The 25,587-nt window shown below is 46.3% G+C and overlaps 1 protein-coding gene across 1 annotated transcript in view; it reads left to right on the forward strand.

The window, feature by feature from the left end:
- Positions 1 to 25,587, forward strand: part of WDR49 (WD repeat domain 49) — a 306,857-nt gene that overhangs the window by 127,893 nt on the left and 153,377 nt on the right. Inside the window, exon 8 of the mRNA XM_075338561.1 lies at positions 21,500 to 21,664. Coding sequence (XP_075194676.1) covers positions 21,500 to 21,664 — 165 coding nt within the window. The remainder of the gene's footprint in view (positions 1 to 21,499; positions 21,665 to 25,587) is intronic.

Below are 25,587 nucleotides of genomic sequence, written 5' to 3' on the forward strand. Positions count from 1 at the left end.
CTTGGATTAACATATAAAATGTGATTAGCTTTGTTCCTCTTGATATATATAAACCACACCCTTGATGCCTTGTGTAGACAAATGTTGCAAGTAATAGGTGTCCAATCAGTCTGTATAAATGATTGGTGATGACAGCTAGTTTTTCTTCAGTTATTGCGGAGCTTGACAGTGACCATACAAAAGAATATATATATTTCCATGTGTTGGAATCATAATAAAAATAAAGTTTATTTTTATAACACCAACATATTCCGAAGCATTTTACAATCAAGTGGGGGCTTGTACAGACAAAAACAAAACAAAGTAGTATATAGCTCAGCAGCAACAATAGGAATGAGGGCCCTGCTTGCAAGCTTACAATCTATGGGGAAATAGGGGGCAGAAAAGGTAAAGCGTGCTTGTAGTGTATGGTCTGGCCGCCATATGATAAATTATTTATTTCATATAAAGATGATTAATCCGGTCATTAGACAGTAACTTTTTAGGTGCATTTACATGATATTGGTTGTATGGAGGATGTGAGGATAGAAATAGGAGGGAGAAGTTTATTAATAGCATTTAGAAGGTGAGACAAGGGAGAGGTAGGTTAGTAAGTTATGATGATAAGCTTGTATGAGGAGATGTGTTTTTAACGCACGCTTAAAAACTTAGGCACTGGATATTAGTCGCATCCTTTCGGATGTGCATTCCAGAAAATTGGTGCAGCATGAGGAAAGTCTTGGAGACTGAGGTATGAGGTTCGGATTATGGAGTATATTAGTCTAAGATCATTTGTGGAACAAAGGGGGTGGGTAGGATGATAGACAGAGCTGAGGGATGAGATATAGGGTGGTGCAGAAATGGGGAGAGCTTTGTGGGTGAGAGATGTAAGTTTGTAATGTATTTTGTAGCTGATAGGCAGCCAGTGTAGTGACTGGCACATGGTGGGGCATCGGTGAAGTGGCTGGACAGAAATACAACCCTGGCTGCTGCGTTCAGGATGGATTGGAGACTGATCAGTAATGAGTTGCAATAGTCCAGACGAGAATGAATAAGTGCGACAGTAAGGGCTTTTTCAGTTTCAAAGGTGAGAAATGGTCGGATACTGGAGATGTTTTTGAGATGCAGGTGACATGAAAGAGTGAGTGATTGTATATGGGGAATGAAGGAAAGTTCTGTGTCAAATATTACCCCAAGACAGTGAGCATGCCACTTGGGAGTAATGATTGAATCATCGAAGGTAATTGAGATGTCTGGTAAAGGGTTCTTTAATAGAGAGAGGAAACACAAGAAACTCAGTTTTAGAGAGATTCAGTTTCAGGTAGAGGGAGGACATACTTTGAGAGACGGCGGACAGACAATCCCTGCTATTTTGTAATAATGCAGGGGTGATGTTAGGAGTTGATGTGTATAATTGGGTGTCATCAGCATAGAGATGATACTGGAAACCAAATCTGCTGATGGTCAGTAAGAGAGGAGAGGAGTAAGAGCTGGCAAAGGAAACAGTGAAGTAGTGGTTAGAGAGATAGGAGGAGAACTAGTGTGACGCCCTGGCAAAACCAGGTAGTTACAGAGGACTGTACCCCCCACCAAGGGTACAGGAATCGCCTCCTCCTTGAGATTTAACACCATATCCCACACACAGGAACACCAGCCAGAAAGCCTAGTTGCCCCCACATGACAACAGGGACACACCAGTGGGCGGGACCAGGTGGATGAGAACGCCCACCTAGGGGTCTTGAAGTGTCAGGGGAGGGAAGAAGTGAGTCTGAAACAGAGAACACAGAGAGCAGTAGCAGTAGTAGTAGTGGAGAATTGAGGTGTGAGGAGGTGCAGTGGCAGAGTAGTCAAGGGTCGGAGCCCTTGGACCACGGGAGAACCGACTAGGTGGCAGACGGCAATGTAGGGCCACAGGCGACGGAGATCCGGTCACGGGAGACCCGAAGTGGACCGGGGCAGGGTTGTAGCCCGCCGGTACCGACAGCGGGAATCTGGTCCGGAGGCCGTGCACAGGCGGGGTACCTGGACCCTAGGTAGAGGCAAGCTTCAAGCCCCTTGTTAATTGACCAGTGGGACAAGGTTCCAGGCCTTGTTTCCAGAGAGAAGCCGGAGAGCAAAACGGAAGCCCAACGTCAGGGATAGGGTGTCCGCCAGAACCCACTAAAATCCCAAGGGTCAGATTTTGCGGGCACGGCTCCCTCTGTACACAAAACCTCAGGGGAGTGGATTTCTCCCGTTCCAAGCTGGTTAAATCAACACACAGCAAGACACAAGTGTAGGAGGAAGGGTCCCTACCTTGCTAACTCGTGTGCGGGACCAGCACATCTCTCCAACGGCAATCGGCATCCGGCCTTGGTTTACAGTACAGACTCTGTGTGGATTATTCTCAATTGTGAGTACACCGGTGTCATCCGGTCCAACCTGCCGACGGCGCCCCAGCACTGCTCCCCACCTACACCTGGGCCCCGGGATTACACCTCACCTACCTGTGGAGGGGATACCATCTTGCTGCCCAACTCCATCGGCCATGGGCACCCACATACCAGGCAGCGGCGGTGCAACCATCCCATCACCGCAACCCACGGATGGCATCACAGACAAAAACTATCTCCCCTTTCACTGTTGCGAGGACGGTCGGCTGCACGAGCTGCGGGTCCGGCCACCACTCGAGCCCCAGACACGATCCCGGATCCGGGCGCCCCGAGCAGCCCCTCTGCCGTGGAGCGGCACCCGTCCGCGACACTAGGTGAGAGCGGTATCCTTCCGGCCGATATAGCAGAGCATGGTGAAGTAAAGATTAGAGACTGTTCTGCAGTTAGCAGCACAGTTTTAGTTGAGCAAAGGTTTTTTGAGTAGAGAGGTTATAATGGCATACTTAAATGATGAGGGAAAGATGCCTGACGAAAGAGAGAGGTTAACTATTTTGGTTAGATAGGTAGTAACAGCTGGGGAGAGAACCTAAAGGATATGTGAGGGAATGGGGTCACTGGTGCAGGTTGTCGGGTGAGAAGAAGCGAGGAGCCTGGTTACTTCTTCTGTGACAGGCTCGAAGATGGAAAGTGAGCTTGAGGTGCAGGAGGAGCGAGGATCCAGGCTCTGAGGGGATTTTTAAAAATGTCCTGACGGAAATGTGGTTGATTTTTTTTGTAAAGAAAAAGTGGTCAAATCATCAGAGCTGAGGTTGGAGACTAGGGTTTGTACTTTAAGGCTCAGGGGGGAGTGAAACGTATGTATCGGTTGTATATACACTATCGGATGTGTATATACTATACATTCACCGGAACATGCCCAATAACATGCCTAGCAGTGAAAGCAGCTGTTGCCAGGTCCATCATTCATCAGTCACTTGTGAGATTGTTCTGACGATTGTTGGTGGCAGAGTGCGGTTTGTCACATTGTTCAACATACTGTTCTTATTTGGCAGGATAACTCAACAAAATGCTGTATATATGTTATAAATCATAGAATACATATTTTATATATATATATATATATATATATATAGATAGATATATATATATATATATATATATATATATATCTATCTATATATATATATATATATATGTATGTATATATATATATATATATATATATATATATATTATAAACAATGCAATGGATCCAGCAAGAAGTTCTGAAGTCCAGGTGGCAGTAAACAATTATTTTATACTTTATTGACCATCATTAAAATTAATTCAGAGCTCTTGACATGTAGTATATATATAGACGCATGCAGAAACGGACGACGCGTTTCGGCACTACAATCTGCCTTCCTCGCGGTCCAAGCCACCACTAATGCTCTAATGTGAAAGGGTATCTATATAAGCAGCTAATCCCATAGTGACTATGGTAGAAAGTCAAAGCAAACAGGTGCATATAGTGAATACATAATTAGAGCCCCTGCAACCAAGTAACATGGTGGCAACACAGATTAAAGGCTACAAGCATGAAAAAATACATAGCCTGTCAGAAAAAATACATGCACGTTAAGTACAAAAAGTACAAAAACTACCGGTATTCACTATATGCACCTGTTTGCATTGACTTTCTACCTTAGTCACTATGGGATTGGTTGCTAATATAGAGGCCCTTTCACATTAGAACCTCAGTGTTGGCTTGGACCATGAGGAAGGTAGATTGTACCGCCTAAATGCATCGTCCGTTTCTGCATGCATCTTGCATATACTACATGTCAAGAGCTCTGAATTATTTTTAATGATGCTCTATAAAGTATAAAAGAATTTTTTTACTGCCACCTGTACTTCGGAATTTCTTACTGGATCCATTTCATTGTTTATACTATTACTGGATGGTCTCCCTGTCCGGATCCGTGCACCATCGAAGAAAGCAGTAGGATTCACTCATATAAGAGCTCTGACAGGTGAGCTGGCCTATTTTATGTGTGGTGATATAAATATGTATATGTATATATATATATATATATATATATATATCTATGCTATATGAATCATGGAATCATAAAATGGTAGGGGTACTTTGCACGCTACGACATCGGTAGCCGATTATTGCGATGCCGAGCGCGATATTCCCCGCCCCCATCGCAGATGCAATATCTTGTGATAGCTGCCGTAGCGAACATTATCTCTATGGCAGCTTCACATGCACTTATCTGCCCTGCAATGTCGCTCTGGCCAGTGACCCGCCTCCTTCCTAAGGGGACGGATCGTGTGGCGTCACAGCGACGTCACACGGCAGGCGGCCAATAGAAGCGGAGGGGCAGAGATGAGTGGGACGTAAACATCCCGCCCACCTCCTTCCTTCCTCATTGCAGGCGGGACGCAGGTAAGGAGATGTTCCTCGCTCCTGCAGCTTCATACACAGTGATGTGTGCTGCCGCAGGAACAACATCGTACCTGTCGCTGCAGCGAAATTATGGAAATGACCGACACTACACAGATCACCGATTTTCGACGCTTTTGCAATCATTTATTGGTGCTTCTAAGCTTTACACATTGCGACGTCATTACCGGCGCCGGATGTGCGTCACTTTCGATTTGACCCCGACGAGATCGCAGTAGCGATGTCGCAACGTGCAAAGTACCCCTTAGAGTTTGACGGCACCTCCAGGGTCATAGTGTCCAACCCCCTGCTAAATGCAGGATTCTTCACTAAACCATCTTAAGCGGGCTTTACATGCTACAAGATTGCTACAGCGATCTCGTTGGGGTCACGGATTTTGTCACGCACATCCGGCCGCTGTAGCGATCTCGTTGTGTGTGACTCCTAGGAGCGATTTTGGATTGTTGCAAAAACGTCCAAAATCGCTTCTCGTTGACATAAGGGTCCGCTCCCAATTATCACTTCTGTCGCTTGGGCGAAGTTGTTCCTCGTCCCTGCGGCAGCACACATCGTTACGTGTGACGCCGCAGGAACTAGGAACCTCTCCTTACCTGCCTCACACCAGCAATGAGGAAGGAAGAAGGGTGGGATGTTCGTCCCGCTCATCTCCGCCCCTCCGCTTTGATTGGCCGGCCACTTAGTGACGTCGCGGTGACGTCGCTGTGATGCCGAACGTCGCTCCCCCTTAAGGGAGGGATTGTTCGTCAGTCACAGCGACGCCGCCGACCAGGTAAGTGCGTGTGACGCTGCCGTAGCGATAATGTTCGCTGCGGCAGTGATCACCAAATATCGGCATAATGATAGGGGCGGGTGTTATCACGCTCGCCATCGCTAGCATCGGCTAGCGATGTCGCAGCATGTAAAGCCACCCTTAGACAGATGTCTGTCCAGCCTCAGTTGGAAGACTTCCATTAAAAGAGAACTCACCACCTTTCATGGCAGCTTGTACCCTTCATTAATCACCCTTAAGGGGGCTTTACACGCTACAATATCGTTAATGTTTTATCGTCGGGGTCACGTTGTTAGTGACGCACATCTGCATCATTAACGATATCGCAGTGTGTGACACTTACCAGCGTCCTTAAGCAACCTCAAAAATGGTGAAAATCGTTCACCATGGAGAGGTAGTCCCAAACTCAAAAATCGGTAAGGGTTGTTTATCCATGTTGTTCATCGCTCATGCGGCAGCACACATCGCTGTGTGTGACATCGCAGGAGCGAGGAACGTCTCTTTACCTGCCGCCGGCCACAATGCGGAAAGAAGAAGGTGGGCGGGATGTTACATCCCGCTCATCTCTGCCCCTCCGCTTCTATTGGCCACCTGCCGTGTGACGTCGCTGTGACGCCACACGACCCGTCCCCTTAGGACGGAGGCGGGTCACTGGCCAGAGCGACGTTGCAGGGCAGATAAGTGCATGTGAAGCTGCTTAGTGGCGTCGCGGTGACGTCGCGGTGACGCCGAACGTCCCTCCCCCTTGAGGGAGGGATTGTTTGGCAGTCACAGCGATGCCGCCGACCAGGTAAAGGCGTGTGACGCTGCCGTAGCGATAATGTTCGCTGCGGCAGCGATCACACGATATAGCATGTTCAACGGCGGCGGGTACTTACACGCTCGATATCGCTATAAATTGCAAGCGAAATCGTAGCGTGTAAAGCCCGCTGAAGTGTCAAAAAGTTTTTTCTAATATATAATCCTATAATCCTATCTTCTCCCTTTCAGTTTCATTCCATCGCAAATGAGAATAAGGATGAACCCCATACACTATAACATCCCTTGAGATATTTGCAGACCGCAATTAAGTCTCCTCTTTTTTTTGCAAGCTAAACATTCCCAGATCTTTTAACCGCTCCTCATAAAACAGTTTGCAGTCTGCTCACCATCCTGGTAGCCTTTCTTTGAACTTTCTCCAGTCTTTCGATTACTTTTTTAAAATGTGGTGCTTAGAACTGGACACAATATTTCAGGTGAGGTCAGATCAAAGAAGAGTGGAGGGGGATAATTAGTTCATGTGATCTAGACTCCATGCTTCTCTAAATACATCCCAGAAATGTGTTAGGATATGTGCGCACATTGCGTTCATAACAGTGCAGAAACGAACGCACCCTCTAAAACTGTAAACACGCATACATTTTGGATGCATTTTGCATACATTTTGAATGCATTTTTTGCAGTGCGGTCCCACAGCAATTGAGCTCTGCTACATGCCCGCTGACAGCAGACAGAGTCGCGCGATGAGAATAAACTCAGATGAACTTCACCCGACATCATTGTCATGCCGCGGCTCTGTCTGTGTGTCGCATCCTGATTAGTGGTCACCCGTGAAGGACTCACCAGTGACCGCTAATCCCCTACGTGACTGAAGTGAGCAGCGCGATCAGCACTGCCGTCACTCAGGTTACCCGTGGCCAGCTGGAGTCCTCCACCCGAGACTGCAACTCACCTGTGACGTCATCGCAGATCACACAGCTCACTTCCGTCACTTGGGCGACTTGCTGTCATTGGAGGATCCGGCGGTGGCCGCGGGTAACATGACTGACGTCATAGCTGATCGTGCGGCTCACTTCAGTTGCTGCGTGGAGCTGATAGAGAGCGGTCTGGTCTGTTACCGCTCCTGTCAGCTTCCTGTAGCAGAGCTGAGAGCGTCGTGGGATGTCGTGAGGATTACGCTGGACCTGGATGGGTATTTGGGGGTTAATAAAGTGGTGAAAGATTGTGTTTTATTTTGTCTTTTATTCCAAATAAAGAATTTTTTCGGGTGTATGTGTTTATTATCTTTAACTTACAGGTTAATCATGGAGGGTATCTCGGGGAGACGCCTGCCATGATTAACCTAGGACTTAGTGGCAGCTATGGGCGGCTGCCATTAACTCCTTATTACCCCGATTGCCACCGCACCAGGGCAATTCGGGATGAGACGGGTAGAGTCCCGGGACTGTCGCATCTAATGGATGCGGCATATCCGGGCGGCTGCTGGCTGATATTGTTAGGCTGGGGGGATCCCCATAACATGGAGCTCCCCATCCTGAGAATACCAGCCTGCAGCCATGTGGCTTTACTCTGGCTGGTATCAAAATTGGGGGGGGACCGCACGTCGTTTTTTTTAAATTATTTATTTATTTATTTTACTGCACGATATAAACCCGCCCACCAGCGGCTGTGATTGGTTGCAGTGAGACAGCTGTCACTCAGCGTGGGGGCGTGTCTGACTGCAACCAATCATAGGCACCGGTGGGCAGGGAAAGCAGGGAATACGAGATGGAATAATAAGCGGCCGGCATTTTCAAAAGAGGAAAGGCCGCCGGAGCTTTGTGACAGCCATGCAGCGTCGCGCTGGTGATCGGGGATCGATGAGTATGAGAGAGTGGGAGAGACTGACCAACGGACAGCGAGAGGGACAGACAGAGAGAGAGAGACCGACGGACAGAGAAAGGGAGATTGACCATCGACAGACAGAGATTGACCTGACCGACATCGACAGAGAGAGACTAAAAAAACCTGCGTTTTGCTTGTCAAAAAAGCATGCAGAACGCAACAAAAATGCAGTCCAAGTGCATTTTGGTTGCGTTTTGACCCACATCATTGATTTCAATGGGTTTCCGCAACGATTTTTGGCATCCAAAACGCTGCGTTTAAAAACTCAGCGTGCGCATTACATTTTCGGACTTCTCATAGACTTTGTAGAACGCATGCAATTTAGCACTGAAACGCTGCAGTTCAAAATGCAGCGTTAACGCGGTAAAAAAACGAAACGTGCGCACATAGCCTTAAGGCTGTTTTACACGCAGCGAAATCGCTAGCGTTGTCACTCAGGAAAGCACCCACCCCCGTCGTTTGTGTGTCATGGACAAATTGCTGCCCATGGCGGAAAAAATCGCTAGTATCCATCACACATACTTACCTTCCTAGCAACGTTGCTGTGGGCGATGAACAACCTTTTTTTTAAGGGGGAGGTTCGTTCGCCGTCACAGCGATGTCACACAGCGGCCCGCGAATAGAAGCGGAGGGGCGGAGACCAGCTGCATTAACGACACGCCCACCTCATTGCAGGACGCGGGTACGCTGTTGTTCGTCGTTCCCGGGGTGTCACACGTAGCGATGTGTGCTGCCTCAGGAACAATGAACAACCTGCGTCCAGCACCAGCAACGATATTTGGGAAATGAACGACCTGTCAACGATAAACGATTAGGTGAGTAATTTTGATTGTTAACACTCGCTCATAGGTGTCACATGCAACGACGTCGCTAATGATGCCGGATGTGCGTTACGAATTCCATGACCCCGACGACATATTGTTAGCGATATCGTTGCGTGTTAAGCCCCCTTAAGTCTTTTTTTTGCTGCATCACATTGTTGACTCATGTGCAGTCTGTGATCTATTAGTATACCCAAGCTTTTTCACACAAGCTGTTGCTTAGTTCTATTCCTCCCATTCTGTAGATGTTATTTTTGTTTTTATTGCCCAGAAGTAGAATTTTGCATTTCTCCCTGTTAAATACCATTTTATTATTAGCTGCGCATTGTTTCAGTTTATCTAGATGCGCTGAATTATTTCTGTCTTCTCTAGTGTTAGCTAGCCCTACTAGCTTTGGAACGTCTGCAATTTTAATTAGTTTACCTACAGTTCCCCTACCTAGATCATTTATAAAAATGTTGAACACCATTGTTGACTCCAGCCTTATTATGATTTTTGGGAGGCACAATGCAGAAAAACCAGCAATTCAGAAAACGCTTATTTTTGGCGTTCACCATTGTTTAGCAAAATTGATAACACAGCGTTATTCTTTGGGTCAGTACAATTACAGTGATACCGCATTTGTATGTTTTTTTTTAATGTTTTTCCTCATTCACACAATAAAAAGAATTATATTGAAAAAATAGATTTTGCATTGCTATATTCTGACAGCTTTAGCTTGTGTTTGGTTCAATTAGATGACCTTTTCAGGGATACGATGCTTATTTCTATTTGACTTTTTGATCGTGTTTTCTTTCACTTTTCTTCCGGTGGTTTGTTGAAAAATCCTAATTTTTACCACTTTTTTTTATCTGTATTCAGTAAAGGGGTTAACCAGTCTGACAGATCTATAGATTGGGTCACTATGGATGTGGTGATACTAAATATGTGTTGTTTTGTTTATTTTTGTTTTTACACACACACATATATATATATGTGTGTGTTTATTGGTACTTTTTTTTATATTTTTTTGGTTATTTCTTTGAGGGGTTTTATACAATATTTTTAAAACTTTTTTAATTTTTTTACTTAGTCCCCATAAGTGACATTAACATATTAGTCTGATTGCTGGTATGGCATTGCATTGCACCTGTCAGTGTGACACTGAGAGAACGCCTGTTAGATCGTACTCTTGGCAAGGTGTAACAGGTCACTGTAGTCAACAAACTAGTAGGTTATTATTTAAACTCTGGTTACCATGGCAATGATCGGGACCCCGGGATCATATTGCAGGGGTCCCAATCGGATTGGAGAAAGAGCATCCTAACTCTCCCAGCCTCCAAAATGCTGTGATCGCTATTGTTTACGGCATTTAGAAGGTTAAATAGCTAAGGCCGGCGCGGGCATTGGAACTAACTGTGACAGCCATAGATTGACTATCACTTAGGCCCCCTTCACACTTCCGTGAAAAACACGCACGTGTGTTACGGGCCGTTTTTCGGGTCCGTATCCCGTTTTTGTGTCTGTTTTTATGGTCCTTGTGGCATCTGTGTGAATTGCGTATGCTAGCTGTGTTTGTGTGCAGAACGTCCGTGTGTGCGTGTGGAATTAACGTGTATGTGTACGTGGAATGTTCGTGTGGAATGTCCGTATGTGTGATGCACAATGTCGTTTATAAATGTCGGCTGACAGCCGACAGAGTTGCGCGATGAGAATGAACTCGGGTGAACTTCACCCGACGTCATCCTCATACCGCGGCTCTGTCTGTGTCGAGTACTGATTAGCGGTCACCTGTGAAGGATTCACCGGTGACCGCTAATCCCCGAGTGACTGAAGTTTCCCCCCTCTCTCATACTCACCGATCCCCGATCCCCGGCGCGGCGCTGCACGGCATTCACACTGCTGAGGCGGCTTTTACTATTTTGAAAAAGCCGGCCGCTCATTAAACAATCTTGTATTCCCTGCTTTCCCCGCCCAACGGCGCCTATGATTGGTTGCAGTGAGACATGCCCCCACGCTGAGTGACAGCTGTCTCACTGCACCCAATCACAGCAGCCGGTGGGCGTGTCTATACTGTGCAGTAAAATAAATAAATAAATAATTTAAAAAAACGGCGTGCGGTCCCCCCCAATTTTAATGCCAGCCAGATAAAGCCATACGGCTGAAGGCTGGTATTCTCAGTATGGGGAGCTCCACGTTATGGGGAGCCCCCCACCCTAACAATATCAGTCAGCAGCCGCCCAGAATTGCCGCATACATTAGATGCGACAGTTCTGGGACTCTACCCGGCTCTTCCCGATTTGCCCTGGTGCTTTGGCAAATCGGGGTAATAAGGAGTTAATGGCAGCCCATAGCTGCCACTAAATCCTAGATTAATCATGTCAGGCGTCTCCCCGAGATTCCTTTCATGATTAATCTGTAAATTACAGTAAATAAACACACACACCAGAAAAAAATCCTTTATTAGAAATAAAAAACACAAACATATACCCTGGTTCATCAATTTAATCAGCCCGAAAAAGCCCTCCATGTCCGGCGGAATCCAGGATGGTCCAGCGTCGCATCCAGCTGTGCTGCATGGAGGTGACAGGAGCTGCAGCACACACAGCCACTCCTGTCAGCTCCACGCGGCAAATGAAGAGTGCCGCGTGATCAGCTGAGCTGTCACTGAGGTTACCCACTGTCAACACTGGATCCAGTGACAGTGGGTAACCTCAGTGACAGCTCAGCTGATCGCGCGGCTCTCTTCATTAGCTGCGTGGAGGTGACAGGAGCGGCGGTGTGTGCTGCAGCTCTTGTCACCTCCATGCAGCAGAGCTGGATGCGACGCTGGAGGTCTGTGGATTACGCCGGACATGGAGGGCTTTGTCGGGGTTAATAAATTGGTGATGAGGAACTTTGTTAATGTTTTTTATTTCTAATAAATTATTTTTTCGGGTGTGTGTGTGTGTGTGTTTTTAACTGTCACTTACAGATTAATCATGGAAGGTATCTCGGGGAGACGCCTGACATGATTAATCTAGGACTTATTGGCAGCTATGGGCTGCCAATAACTCCTTATTACCCCGATTTGCCAACGCACCAGGGCAAATCGGGAAGAGCCGGGTACAGCCCCAGAACTGTCGCATATAATGTATGCGGCAATTCTGGGCGGCTGCTGACTGATATTGTTAGGCTGGGGGGCTCCCCATAACGTGGAGCTCCCCATCCTGAGAATACCAGCCTTCAGCCGTATGGCTTTATCTGGCTGGCATTAAAATTGGTAGGGACCGCACGCCGTTTTTTTAAATTATTTATTTATTTTACTGGACAGTATAGACACGCCCACCGGCTGCTGTGATTGGGTGCAGTGAGACACCTGTCACTCAGCATGGGGGCGTGTCTCACTGCAACCAATCATAGCCGCCGGTGGGCGGGGAAAGCAGGGAATATGAGATTGTTTAATGAGCGGCCGGCTTTTTCAAAATAGTAAAAGCCGCCGCAGCAGTGTGAATGCCGTGCAGCGCTGCGCCGGTGATCGGGTGAGAGAGGGGGGAAACTGACCGACAGACTGTGAGAGAGGGACAGACAGACAGAGAGACCGACAGAGAGACCGACCGACGGACTCAGGGAGATTGCCGACATACACAGAAATAGAAAGAATGGCCGACATCACTAGAAATAAAAACACCAAACGGACACGGACTATAGGTAGATGCATACGTGTTTACTAACGTGTGTGCACATACCCATAGACTTTCATTGTGTCTACGTGTGCTTGCTCCGTGCAGATAACGGACATGCATCCGTGCCAAACGCAAACACATACGGATCACGGACACGCACACACGGACATAATGAAATAACGCACGTGTGACCACAATCATAGATTAACATTGGTGCATGTTTGTCCGTGTCTCCGGTATATACGGAAACGGAACAAACACGCACGTGTTTCACGGACGTGTGAAGGGGGCCTTAAGCTGAGCCCCCGCCGGTGATCGTGCAAGCACAGGTCCTGTACCTGCACAGTTGCCAGCACATACCAGTACGTCCATTTGTAAGAACACACTGCAAAGTAGGACATACCAGTAAATCCAAAGTTTTCCAAGCAAAACAAAAAAAAAACAAGCCTTAAGATTAGTGATAGGTGAACCTGGACTGTAGTCCAGATCCACTTAGGTCTCAGGGAATTCAGGAGGGTAACTATCCAGCTACCCAGGTGATTTAAAAAAATAAATAAATAAATAAAGGAAGAAGAAAGAAAATAAGAATAAAGCAAGTGCATTATACTTACCAGTTTCCGTGCGGCTGTAACGTTACGTCCGGAGACGCTCATTATCTCTCATGCATATGCACTGCTTCTCCCGCCCACCGGCAGTCCCGTTGTCTGTGATTGTTTGCAGTCAGGCTGCACCTTCACCCTGTGTGACAGCATGTATGACTACTTGCAATTGCACATGCTGTGTGTGTCTATGGTGGTGTAAAAATAAATAAATTAAAAAATTGGAGAAGGATCCCCCATATTATGATACCCAGCACAAATAAAGTATATTGGTACAGGCTGCAGCCCCCAGCTGTGTGTTTATTTTGGCTGTGTATAAAATAAGAGGTACCCCATGCAGCTTTTTTTAAAAAATATATTTAATTAAATAATTTTAAAAAATACGTCTTTTGGTCCCCCCAATTTTGATAGGATGCGGTATAAGTGCAACCAATTATAGATGCCGGGACTGGGGGAAGCAGTGCATATGCATGAGGTTAATGAGCGGCCCCGGAAGTAGTCTTACAGCTGCATGGATATAGCTAATGTGAGACTGTGACCGGGGTTATCTATGACGGCCGGTATGTCTCGCCCAGGTTGTGCTCACTCCATGATAGAAAGTAAATCCACTATAGGGTTAATGCTGTTTCCCTACAGGCTTAAGGAAGGGTTAAAAGGAAACAGGAACGAGGGCAGGTGTGCCGGATGTGGGGAGTGATCACAACTCCCTGGGTTCTCTGCTGGAGAGACATGTATATTGCTGTGGACGTTTGTTTGGACATTAAACACCGTGTGCTGTGAACCTTACTGCCTGGATCCCGTGTCTTCTGCAGCGCAGCCGACGACGCTACCTCACACTAAGTATAATGTACCTTCTCTAATCCCCTTAGTCCTTTCCACCATCATTCTAAAGAGCATGATTTGGGCCCCATAGACTTATATTGGGAACGACGTCTAGACAGATATCTGGATTTAATGCCAGGTCCAAGCCATTTTTTTATTTATTTATTTTTTAAATCCGGTTGGACACACCACTTATGAATATCTGTGGGTTCGCCCATCACTAGTAAAGATATCTGAAAATGGCAACAGCAACATGTTTTTTAGCTTTTTATTTTTCATGAATTTATTACTTTTTTCAACACTTAAAAAAAAAAGAAAATAATGTACAAAAGTTTGATATCACTGCAATTCTACTGACCTGGGAAAACATGTTCATATGTCATTTTTACCAAACAATGACAAATATCATAAAAGCAAAACCCAAAATACAATTTTAAAATTATGCCATTATTTTCACAATTTAACAGCACTTGAAATTTTTCCCATTTTCAGTGCAGTTTATAGTAAAATAAATTGTGCTACTCAAAACTTCAACTTGTCCAGTATAAAACAAACCGTTATATGGTTATTGGAGATGAGCCACCCCCATAGTGTTCGAGATCGGTTCGTCGAACGGTGGATGTGTTCGTCGAACGTTCGACGAACACCTTCAAACCCCATTGAAAACAATGGCAGGCAAACACAAACACATACAAACACATTATACATATACACATACTGTTAATAATAAACATTGCCATTATACTTACAGGTCCCGCGATGCGTCCTGCAGACTCTGTCTCCCGCCGCTTCTCCTTCCGATCATCGCTGTGTCCTCCCGGTAACCAGCACTGATGGTAGGGCCTTTCTGTGATATCATAGCATGTGACCAGTCACGTGTGTATTATCTCATTGGCTACAGACTGGTCACATGGCTATGACGTCATGCTAAGTCCTGTCAGTGCATGTCGCCAGTAATGCGGTGCTCGCCCGAGCATCTCCGTACTCAGTATACTCGGCTAGTATCGGCGAGATGCTCGGGCACATGGTCGGCTCCCCGTTCCTGCATGTCGGCGCTCTTTACAGAGTCAGCCCACATGCAGTAACTGGCTGCCACAGCCAGTGAATAGCGGCGCCGGGAATCAGGTAATCGGAGATCACCGTTGCTATAGTAACCCGCTTGTCAGGTTACTATTGCAACGGTGACTTCACCGCTTACAACCTGCAGCCTCTGCTCACTCACTGAGTGATTAGACTGCATGGGGAGCAGCGTTCTTCCTCCCATGCAGTGCTGTCGGATGTAGCAGAGCTGCATGGGTTGAAGGAGAAAGGAGACAGAAGACCAGGATCGTGGAGGGGTGAGATGGAGTAATAAACATGGAGTCTCTAAGTGTGTCTGTGTATTTATTTCTATTAAAGTATTTTTTCTCTGTGTCGTGTCTTTTTTTAACCCTTTATTGGAGCTTCGGGTCAAACTTGCCTGACATTAAGAATCTCTGGCTTAATACTAGCTAGTAAAGCAAAGCTAGTATTAACCCCTTATTACCCAGCGAGCCACCCTGCATCAGGGCTGCTGGAAGAGTTGGATACAGCGCCAGAAGATGGCGCTTCTATAAAAGCACCATTTTCTGGGGCGGCTGCGGACTGCAATTTGCAGCGGAGGGGCCCAGAAAGCTTGGGTCAACCTGTGCTGTGGATTCCAATCCCCAGCTGCCTAGTTGTACCTGGCTGGACACAAAAATGGGGCAAAGCCCATGTCATTTTTTTTGGTTTTTTTTGTTTGTTTGTTTTTTTAAATTATTTCATGAAATTCATGAAATAATTAAAAAAAGGGCTTCCCTATATTTTTAGTTCCCAGCCGGGTACAAGTAAGGAGCTGGGGGTTGGGGGCAGCCCGAACCTGCCTGCTGTACCTGGCTAGCATACAAAAATATGGTGAAGCCCACGCCATTTTTTTTATTTCGTTTTTTGGCAAAAAAAAAAAATCCTTCCCTGGATTTTCCATTGCCAGTGAAGGTAACACCAAGCAGTGGGGGTTAGCAGCCAGTAGATGATTGGATTACCCTTAGCTACCAATACAAAAAATGCAGCGGGAGCCCACGTATTTTTTTTTAATTATTTATTTAAATAACTAAATAAAAAAATGAGCTTCCCTGTATTTTGATTGCCTGACATCACAGTACTGTAACAATAAATCATTAAAAAAAATGACGTAGCGCTCTGCAGTATTTTTGATTCTCAGCGTAGATAAAGCAGACAGCTACGGGTTGCCACCCCCATCTGCCTGGTGTTACCTTGGCTGGCAATCAAAATACAGGGCAGTCCATTAATTTTTTATTTAAAAAAATAGTTAAAAAAAATGCGTGGGCTCCCGCCGTATTTTGGTCGTCAGTCAGGTAAAGCTAGGCAGCTGGGGGCTGGGATTCTCGTCAGCCCACAGCCAACCCTGGAAATGGCGCATTGTTCATTAGCGCCATTTCCAGGCACTTTATCTGGGTCGTCCAGCGGCCGTGATGGCGGTGGCTCACTGGGTAATAAAGGGGTTAATACCAGCTTTGTATTCTCAGATGGTACTAAGCCCGAAATTCATGGTGTCACGCCAAAATAGACATGGCCACCATGAATTTCTTGTAAAGATAAAAAAAACACAGAAAAATATTTTTATTAGAAATAAAACACAACACAATTAGTGGCTCCATCTTTATTGAACTAAAGACCCCCCCCCCACTCCGCTGTAGTCCTGGGTCGAGGGTCCCTCGTTGTCTAATCCAGATCCAATATCATCTGATCGGTTTGCTGAGAGGCAAAGCGATCAGATGATGTGTCAGGTGCTCAAGGACCTGGATCACATGACACATCAGCTGATTGTATAAAAGCTGTTTATACAATCAGCTGATGCATCAGTAGAAAAAAAATACTACTTCTGTGCAGACTCCTATGCGATCACTACAGGACCCGGCGGTAATCAGCTGATGCGGTCACCTGACAGCATCAGCTGATAGTTTAAGCTGGCTGGGTGGTAAAAAGCCGGCCTCACCGCTGCACTTATACGATCAGCTAATGCCGTCAGGTGACCGCATCAGCTGATCACCGCCAGGTCCTGCAGCCATCGGACGTGTCCCGGGAGTCTGCAGACAGGTGAATATGATATTTTTTTTTCTACTGTTCACTTTGGATTTTCCAGCTGCTTCCACCTCCTGTCTGGACATGGCGCCAGATGGGAGGTTCAAGCAGGGGTGGTGGTACCGGGAGGATCCCCTCTTCTGTGTTTACCAACACAAGGAATCCTCTTCCTGTACACGTGATTGTACTACCCACCCCTTGCTTTCATAGCTGCGTTTATAGTCATAGAAACGCTTAGGGTAAGCTCACACACTGTGTTTTTTTGACGCTGCGTTTTTGTGCGTTTTTTCCCACAAAAAACGCACAAAAATGCAGCATCTTAAAAAACGCATGAAAAATGCGTTTTTGTGCGTTTTTTGCTGCGTTTTGCTGCATTTTTGCTCACTGCGTTTTTATGCGTTTTTAAAGATTGTTGAAAAAAAAAAAAAGGTCCGGTGTCATTTCTACTGCAGAACTACAAGGCTCAGCATACTTCATCTACTAGTGTATGGAGGAGAGCAGACAGCAGCTGAAGAACTACAAGGCTCAGCATACTCCATCCAGGACTGTATGCTGGAGGGAGTGGCAGGGGGAGCAGAACTGCAAGGCTCAGCATACCTACTTCATCCACTAGTGTATGCAGGAGAGCAGACAGCAGCTGCAGAACTACAAGGCTCAGCATGCTGCATCCAGGACTGTATGTTGGAGGGAGAGGCGGGGGGAGCAGAGCTACAAGACTCAGCATACTTCATCCACTAGTGTATGCAGGAAAGCACACAGCAGCTGCAGAACTACAAGGCTCAACATACTCCATCCAGGACTGTATGCAGGAGTTTTTTGCTCCCTAAAAAAATGACGTGGGTTTCGACATATTTTTGTATGCTAGCCAGGTACAGCAGGCAGGTACGGGCTGCCCCCAACCCCCAGCTGCCTATTTGTATCCGGCTGGGAACCAAAAATATAGGGAAGCCCTTTTTTTTTTAATTATTTCACGAATTTCATGAAATAAATAAAAAAAAATATGACGTGGGCTTCGCCCAATTTTTGTGTCCAGCCAGGTACAACCAGGCAGCTGGGGATTGGACTCCGCAATGCAGGGTGCCCAAGCTTTCTGGGCACCCCCGCTGCGAATTGTAGTCCACAGCCGCCCCAGAAAATGGCGCTTTCATAGAAGCGCCATCTTCTGGCACTGTATCTACCTCTTCTAGTGGCCCTGGTGACGGGTGGCTCGCTGGGTAATAAGGGGTTAGGGTTAGCTGTATATTATCAACTGGCCCTAAGCCCAAAATTCATGGTGTCACGCCAGTATTAGACATGGCCACCATGAATTTCTAGTACAGATAAAAAAAGCACAACATAGAAAAATATTTTTATTAGAATTAAAACACAACACAATTAGTGACTCCGTCTTTATTGAAATAAAAAAAACCCCTCTGCAGTAATCCTGGGTCAAGGATCCCGCGCCGTCCAATCCGGATCCAATATCATCTGATCGGTTTGCTGGAAGGAAAAGCAATCAGATGATGTGTCAGGTTCAAGGATGTGAATCACATGACACATCAGCTGATTGTATAAACGGCTTTTATACAATCAGCTGATGCATCAGTGGATAAAAAATACAAAACTACACACTTCTGTGCAGACTTCCATCTGATCGCTCCAGGAGCCAGCAGTAATCAGCTGATGAAGTCTCCTGACGGCATCAGCTGATTGTTTAGCCGGCCAGGCGGTAAAAAGCCGGCCTCACCGCTGGACTTATACTGTCAGCTGATTCCCTCAGGTGACCGCATCAGCTGATCATCGCCAGGTCCTGCAGTTATCGGACGCGTCCAGGGAGTCTGCACACAGTCGGAGCAGGGGTGGCGGTACCGGGAGAGGAGCTGGGAGCGGACGTGTACACACAGGTGAATATGATATTTTTTTCTACTGTTCACTTTTAATTTCGCAGCTGCTTCCACCTCCTGTCTGGACATGGCGCCGGACGGGAGGTGGAAGCAGGGATGGCGGTACCGGAAGGATGCACTCTTCTGTGTTTACCAACACAAGGAATCCTCTTCCTGTACATGTGATTGTACTACCCACACCTTGCGCTTATAGCTGTGTTTAAAGTCATAGAAATGCTTAGGGTCCCGTCACACATAGCGACGCACCAACAATCCGACCAGCGATCCGACCTGGCAGGGATCGTTGGTGCGTCGCTACATGGTCGCTGGTGAGCTGTCAATCAGGCAGATCACCATAGTGACCAGCAACCAGCCATCAGTGACCCGTGTAACGACGCTGTGCTTGGTAACCAGGATACACATCGGGTTACTAAGCAAAGCATTTTGCTTGGATACCTGATATGTACCCTGTTACTGTACTGCCCCACGCTCGGCTGTAGCCGAGCCGCTCGGATCCAGGCTCGTTGGTGGGTGGCTCGAGCGCCTCCGGACCTGGGGTCACTCCGCTCTGAAAGGGGTGCTGGCGCTTTTGGAGGGGGTTAGGTAGGTGCACGGCCGGAGCCGTGTTTGAGTTCGTGATGCCACCCACGGGTTGTGGTAAAGTTGGACACCACCGCTGCGATTAATGGGCACCCGGGGGAGATGGTAGTGCAGCAAGATGTTAACCCCTCCGTGGGTAGGGATGATGGCCCCGGGACCCGTTGGGGATAGCTGTGCGGTGTAGGGCGGTGCACGGCCGGATGGCACTGTTGTACTCACAGTTATTGACACACAAGTCTCTGGTAAACCAAGTTGATGGTGGTCGGTGCCCGCAGCCGGCTGCATCTGGTCCTCCACCCGGTTCGGTGGTCTTGGCCTTTCTCCTGCACCATGTTGTGTACTTGGGCTGCCTGCGCTTCAGCGTCAGGAGTCTGTTCCCCGGCTTGGTAGATGTTGGGAGAGCCCTTTTGCCTGCAGACGCTGGCCCGTGGGATCTCTCTGCCTGTGCGGTGGCTTACTATCCCCCTCGGTGGGCTGTTGTCTTCAGTCGGGACTTGGGTGGGAAAGAACCTATAGTCCAGAACGCAATCAGTTAATTAACTCAGTCCAGTGGGTTCTGGACCTCGTTTCACGGTCTGAGTACCCCCCTTTATGCTCCGGTTTCCGAGTCGGTTCCCCGGGTCGGTACCGGCAGGCCACTACCCTGTCCCGGTCTACCACGGTTCCACCGAGCCGTCTTCCCGGCTCCTGCAGGTTAAGGCCACCATTTGCCTCCAAGCCAAGGTACCAGGGCCCTTACCCCGGCACCCGTCAGACTTCTTCACTCCACTCCTCTCTACTTAACTCTCTAACTACTACTTGTTTTCCCACCTTCGGCTCTCTGAACTTCTCGATGGGCATGGCCAACGACCCGGTTCCATCCCCTGGTGTGTCCATCAAGTCCTGAGGGGGGGTGACTAGGGTTTAAAGTTTGGCTGATGATACCTTATTGGGGAACAGGTGTAATGCGGGGGTCTACCTGTGACTACCTGGCTAGTCCAGGGCGTCACATTACCAGCGTACGCCGCTCTCAGGCTGCCAGCGCTGGCTCCCTGCACACGTATCCAGGGTACCCATTGGGTTACTAAGCAAAGCGCTTTGCTTGGATACCCGATATGTACTCTGGTTACCAGCTTACCACAGGCTACCAGCGCTGGCTCCCTGTAAAAAGCTACAGATACGCTTTTGGTGATCGAATCGTTATCAAACATAACCTCGAACTCTCGAACGTTAAGCAAATCGTTTGAGTTCATCGAACGACTCGAACATCGCCAAAAACAACTCGAATTTGAAATTGGCGAACGGTTCGATTCGAACAATGCTCATCTCTAATAGTTATATTAACATTAAAATAAAAAAAAAACTGTAAAGTTACAGCTCTTGGAAGGAAGGAGGGAAAAAAGTGCAAAAATGGAAAATTGCCATGTTGAGAAGTGGTTAATAGAAATATCAGCGAATCACAGGCATATTGGAACAGAAAAGATGTGACAAAATGTAAAGTGTGTCCTCATCCGTGTTTGCATGGGTTTCCTCCAGGTTCTCCGGTTTCTTTCCACACTTCAAAAACATAGTGATAGGGAACTTAGATTGTGAGACCCAATGGGGACACTGTTGCCAATGTATGTAAAGCGCTGTGGAATTAATGTCACTATATAAATTAATAAATATTATTATTATTATTATTATTATTATTATTATTATTATTATTATTATTATCCTGGCCTGGATTTTTTTCAATTATTTGTAACATTTATTATTGCTGTATTCTGGGGTGTTATCCGCTACGTTATCCAGGGATACTAGTCAGGAAAATATTAAGCACTATTTATATTCATGGGGAATTCTCACTTTCTAGGTAATCAGCTCAGACACAGGATCGACAATTACTTTCTGGATGATCGACACTGGAAGGAAAATCAAACAGTTCTCCGGCTGTCATGGTAATGCAGAGATTAGCACCATGGCCTTAGATGCAAGTGAAACCAGGCTTTTAACCGGGAGCACTGATGGCACAGTGAAGGTAAGCAGAACGTGCTTCAAGGTCCGTCATTATGTACTAATCATTGTTTGCCTCTTTTTGTGATTATATCCAATGAAAGTCACGTCGCTAAGTAATAAATTACAGAGCAGTTAAAGGGGGGGGGGGGGTCATTTGGCAATAGAAAATGTTATGCTCATTTTCCAGAAACAGTCCATGGGTTGTATCTGGTATTGCAGCTTAGCCCCTGATTAGTATCATAAAGAGATCCTTATTTTCTATTATTTAAAGGGAATCTGTCTGCTGGTTTTAGATACCTAATCTGAGATCAGCATGATATAGGCAAAGAGGCCCTGAATCCAACAAAATATCACTTAGTTTACACGGTGCAACAGTTCTGACACATTCAGAGTTTTTAGATTTAGCCATGCAGCAGAGCTCAGAAAGGTGCCCTCACCCACATTCCGCTCTCTATGTACAAAGTCTACAGACAGTGCTAATTACAGTAGAGCGCTTGTCGGACTAGCTAACCTTTAGCTGACTTAGTCTGCAATGATATTCTACTGAAGTTAAAACAAATATTGCAGGTAAATTGCAACACAGAGCTTGATAAGAGATGCATTGCTGATATGTGTGTTAACCTCTACAGCATGTTGTCTTCAGATTAGGCCTCTTTGACATGTCCATGAAAAACATGAACGTTTTGCTTGATCCTTGATGAAGGTGCTTATGTGTGTGCGTGCGTTCTCTATGCTATCCCTGTGCTATCCATGTCACATCTTGATAGCACACGGATAGCATGATCTTGTATACTTACCTGCCTCTGGCGCTGCTGTGAGTGCAGTGAATATGCATGAGCTTAATGAGTAGGCCTGGAAGCAACAGCAGAGTCAGAGGCAGCAGCACTGGAGACAGGTAAGTATAAATATTCTTTATTTTTATATGACCTGTGTTTTCTCTGGTACGTGTCAGACTGATGTCACATGGATCACATCAGTGTGCGGTTCGTGTGACACTCGTGCTGACGGCAGAAAACAGACATGTCGCCATGTGGAGCACACAGACACGCGTGTGCTCCACACGTACACATGGTTCATGTCAAAACACGGACATGTGCACAAACCTAGTGATTTTAATGGATCTGTGTGTGTGCATGTTTCCGGCATGTGTGAAAACGGACGTCACACGTACCAAAGCCACGGATGTGTGAAGGAAACCTTACATAGCAAAAACCTGCTGACAGATTCCCTTTAAGGTAGAATTTACTATAACTAAAGTGTCCCTTTTGGTTTATAATCAATAATAATATATGTTATGTTTGGTCAAGATGATCAAGTTTAGTGGACTTGAAGTTAAGTTTATAGGGCAGGCAAAAATGAAAAATGTTCTGTATTTTTAAGTTTGCTGTAATAATTTTTGGTCTATTTGTCCTTTATTGATTCCATTTTTATGTGATAAAAATAGTTTCTTACGTTTTCCTACCTATTAACAGTAAAATACAGACAGTAAACAGATCATGGATGAAATACAAGTGCTATACATTTTTCTTTCACTAATCCAATAAATTGCATTGGATAGTTTGATCTACAAAATATGAATTAAAGTAGGAGGTCTCCACTTTTTTTTTAGGATAAACAGTGCAGGAAAGAAGAAAAAGAAAAACAGGACAAGTAAAAAGAATTGACTATAATGAGTCCATGATGATCTATAAATAAATATAGCGGATAGCAAAAATGTAAGAGTGGTGGACTGGTGTAGTCGCGTTCCTACTCCTGAAGACACCAATCGCGTCCTTGTATAGTGTTGTATTGTTATGTGAATAAGGTTTTGCGTCTTTTGTAAATATCGTGTATAAAGTGTAAAGTATTGCATGTGTCATATAGCACTTGTTCACAAGGTTGCTGGACTACATGGTCAGAAGTAGTTAAGTGTTGAGACTAGCTCACCCTGGGAGGGGTCCAGTGAAAGGGGAATTGACGGTTCATTCTAGAAAAGTCAGTGAGGACCTAATGAGTGAAAGTGACATACATGTATTTGCGTGGTCATGAAGGTCGCATACAATGGGTGGTTTGTGGCAATGAAGGAGGAAATAAGACCGAAGGCAAGATAGTGAAAACCTTGTGTTAAGAGAGACAAAGGGTATGGCCAGCATTAGAACTAGAGACCGAACCTCCATTGGAGTGACCCCAGACAGCAGGAGCCGTAGGACAGAACCTTAGCAGTTAGGTCCCTTAACTGTCAAGGTAACAGGATACCCGAACTGGCACAGGGATCTAGTGGCAAGTTTGCTTAACCTTGACTGGCGTGGGAATTTAGTCAACCAACCGAGCAATTTCCCGCTAAATGTTCAGACCTGCAAAGCTTTACTCCAGTCATGAAGAACCCTCTAAGAAGACTGGACATGGGACTGCAGGACAGGAATGTGACCATCACAGTGTGTGTTGTAATACTGGACTGAGTTGCGCTACGTCTCATTAGACCAGTTAGATCTGTAGCAACCCAGAGGGAAGTTAAACTGTGTCTGATAATGCTATGGAAAACTGAAACATGCTGGAAGATATGTGCCCACTATCTGGAATATGAAGTTGTAGCAGAGAATGAACCATATAGTAAAGAGTTGTTGTTTAAAGTGAAGTCGGTACCAGCGGCGTACATAGAAATCATGGGGCCCCATAGCAGAATTTCTAATTGGGCCCCCCCCTCCCAAAAAAGATAATAAAAAAAAAATAATATTCTGCTATAGTCATCGAGAGCATATCACACAACTTTGAAGACCTTACAAACTAATATTTCTCCTATTGAGCCCCTGGATTTCCCTTTCATTGCGACTAGAATGTATGATGCCAACAAAAGTGCCCCACAAACACTGCACAATACCCCCACAGGAAATTCCTCCACAGTACCCTCCACACACACAGTATAATAACCCCACTGTACCCCCCTTCAAATACTCCAACACAGTATGGTCCCCAACTGTGAGCCCCACACTGAATAAAGAACCTTACATACAGCATAATGTACCTACATAAAGCATAATGGCCTCCACATTGTATAATGGTGCCCACTAGTCCTCCATATCGTATAATGCCCCCCGCATAGTCCTCCATATCGTATAATGCCCCCCTCATAGTCCTCATTGCAATATAATGCACCCCACATAGTCCTCCATGCATTATAATGTACCCCACATAGTCCTGAATGCATTATAGTGCAGCCCGCATAGTCCTCCATGCAATATAATCCACCCCGCATAGTCCTCCATTCATTATAATGCACCCCGCATAGTCCTCCATGCATTATAATGCACCCCGCATAGTCTTCCATTCATTATAATGCACCCCGCATAGTCCTCCATGCATTATAATGTGCCCCACATAGTCCTCCATGCATTATTGACAGGATGGGGCATACACGTTACTGGGGGGGTAGCATATACATTACCACTCCAGCCATACCTGGACGGAGCCTATACACTCCAGCCATACCTGGACGGAGGCCATACACTCCAGCCATACCTGCATGGAGCCCATACACTCCAGCCATACCTGGACGAAGCTCATACACTCCAACCATACCTGCACGGAGCCCATGCACTCCAGCCACACCTGCACGGAGCCCATACACTCCACCCACACCTGCACGGAGCCCATAAACTCCACCCACACCTGCACGGAGCCCATAAACTCTAGCATCTACCCTCCTGTAAGTAGATTACTACCACCGCTGGGCCCGGGTCACTGTCTCCAGAGGCAGAATTCTGGTTTTGTGACTCTACCTGCCAGACTCCCTGCGGAGTGTTGATGCCATGCGTACAGAGCCGCCCAAGAGCAGTAGCAACCACCAATGGCTGCCGCTCGCTTGTCTACTACCGAGTTCAAAGTTCCACTCTCTGGCTGGAAAGCTGCGTCAACCAAGGGGTGTGTCGTGTGCATGCAAATTCAGCCAGAGAGAGGAGCAACAGAGCA

This window comes from Anomaloglossus baeobatrachus, chromosome 3 (genome assembly GCF_048569485.1).
Source record: "Anomaloglossus baeobatrachus isolate aAnoBae1 chromosome 3, aAnoBae1.hap1, whole genome shotgun sequence".
In the NCBI taxonomy this organism is placed as follows: domain Eukaryota; kingdom Metazoa; phylum Chordata; class Amphibia; order Anura; family Aromobatidae; genus Anomaloglossus; species Anomaloglossus baeobatrachus.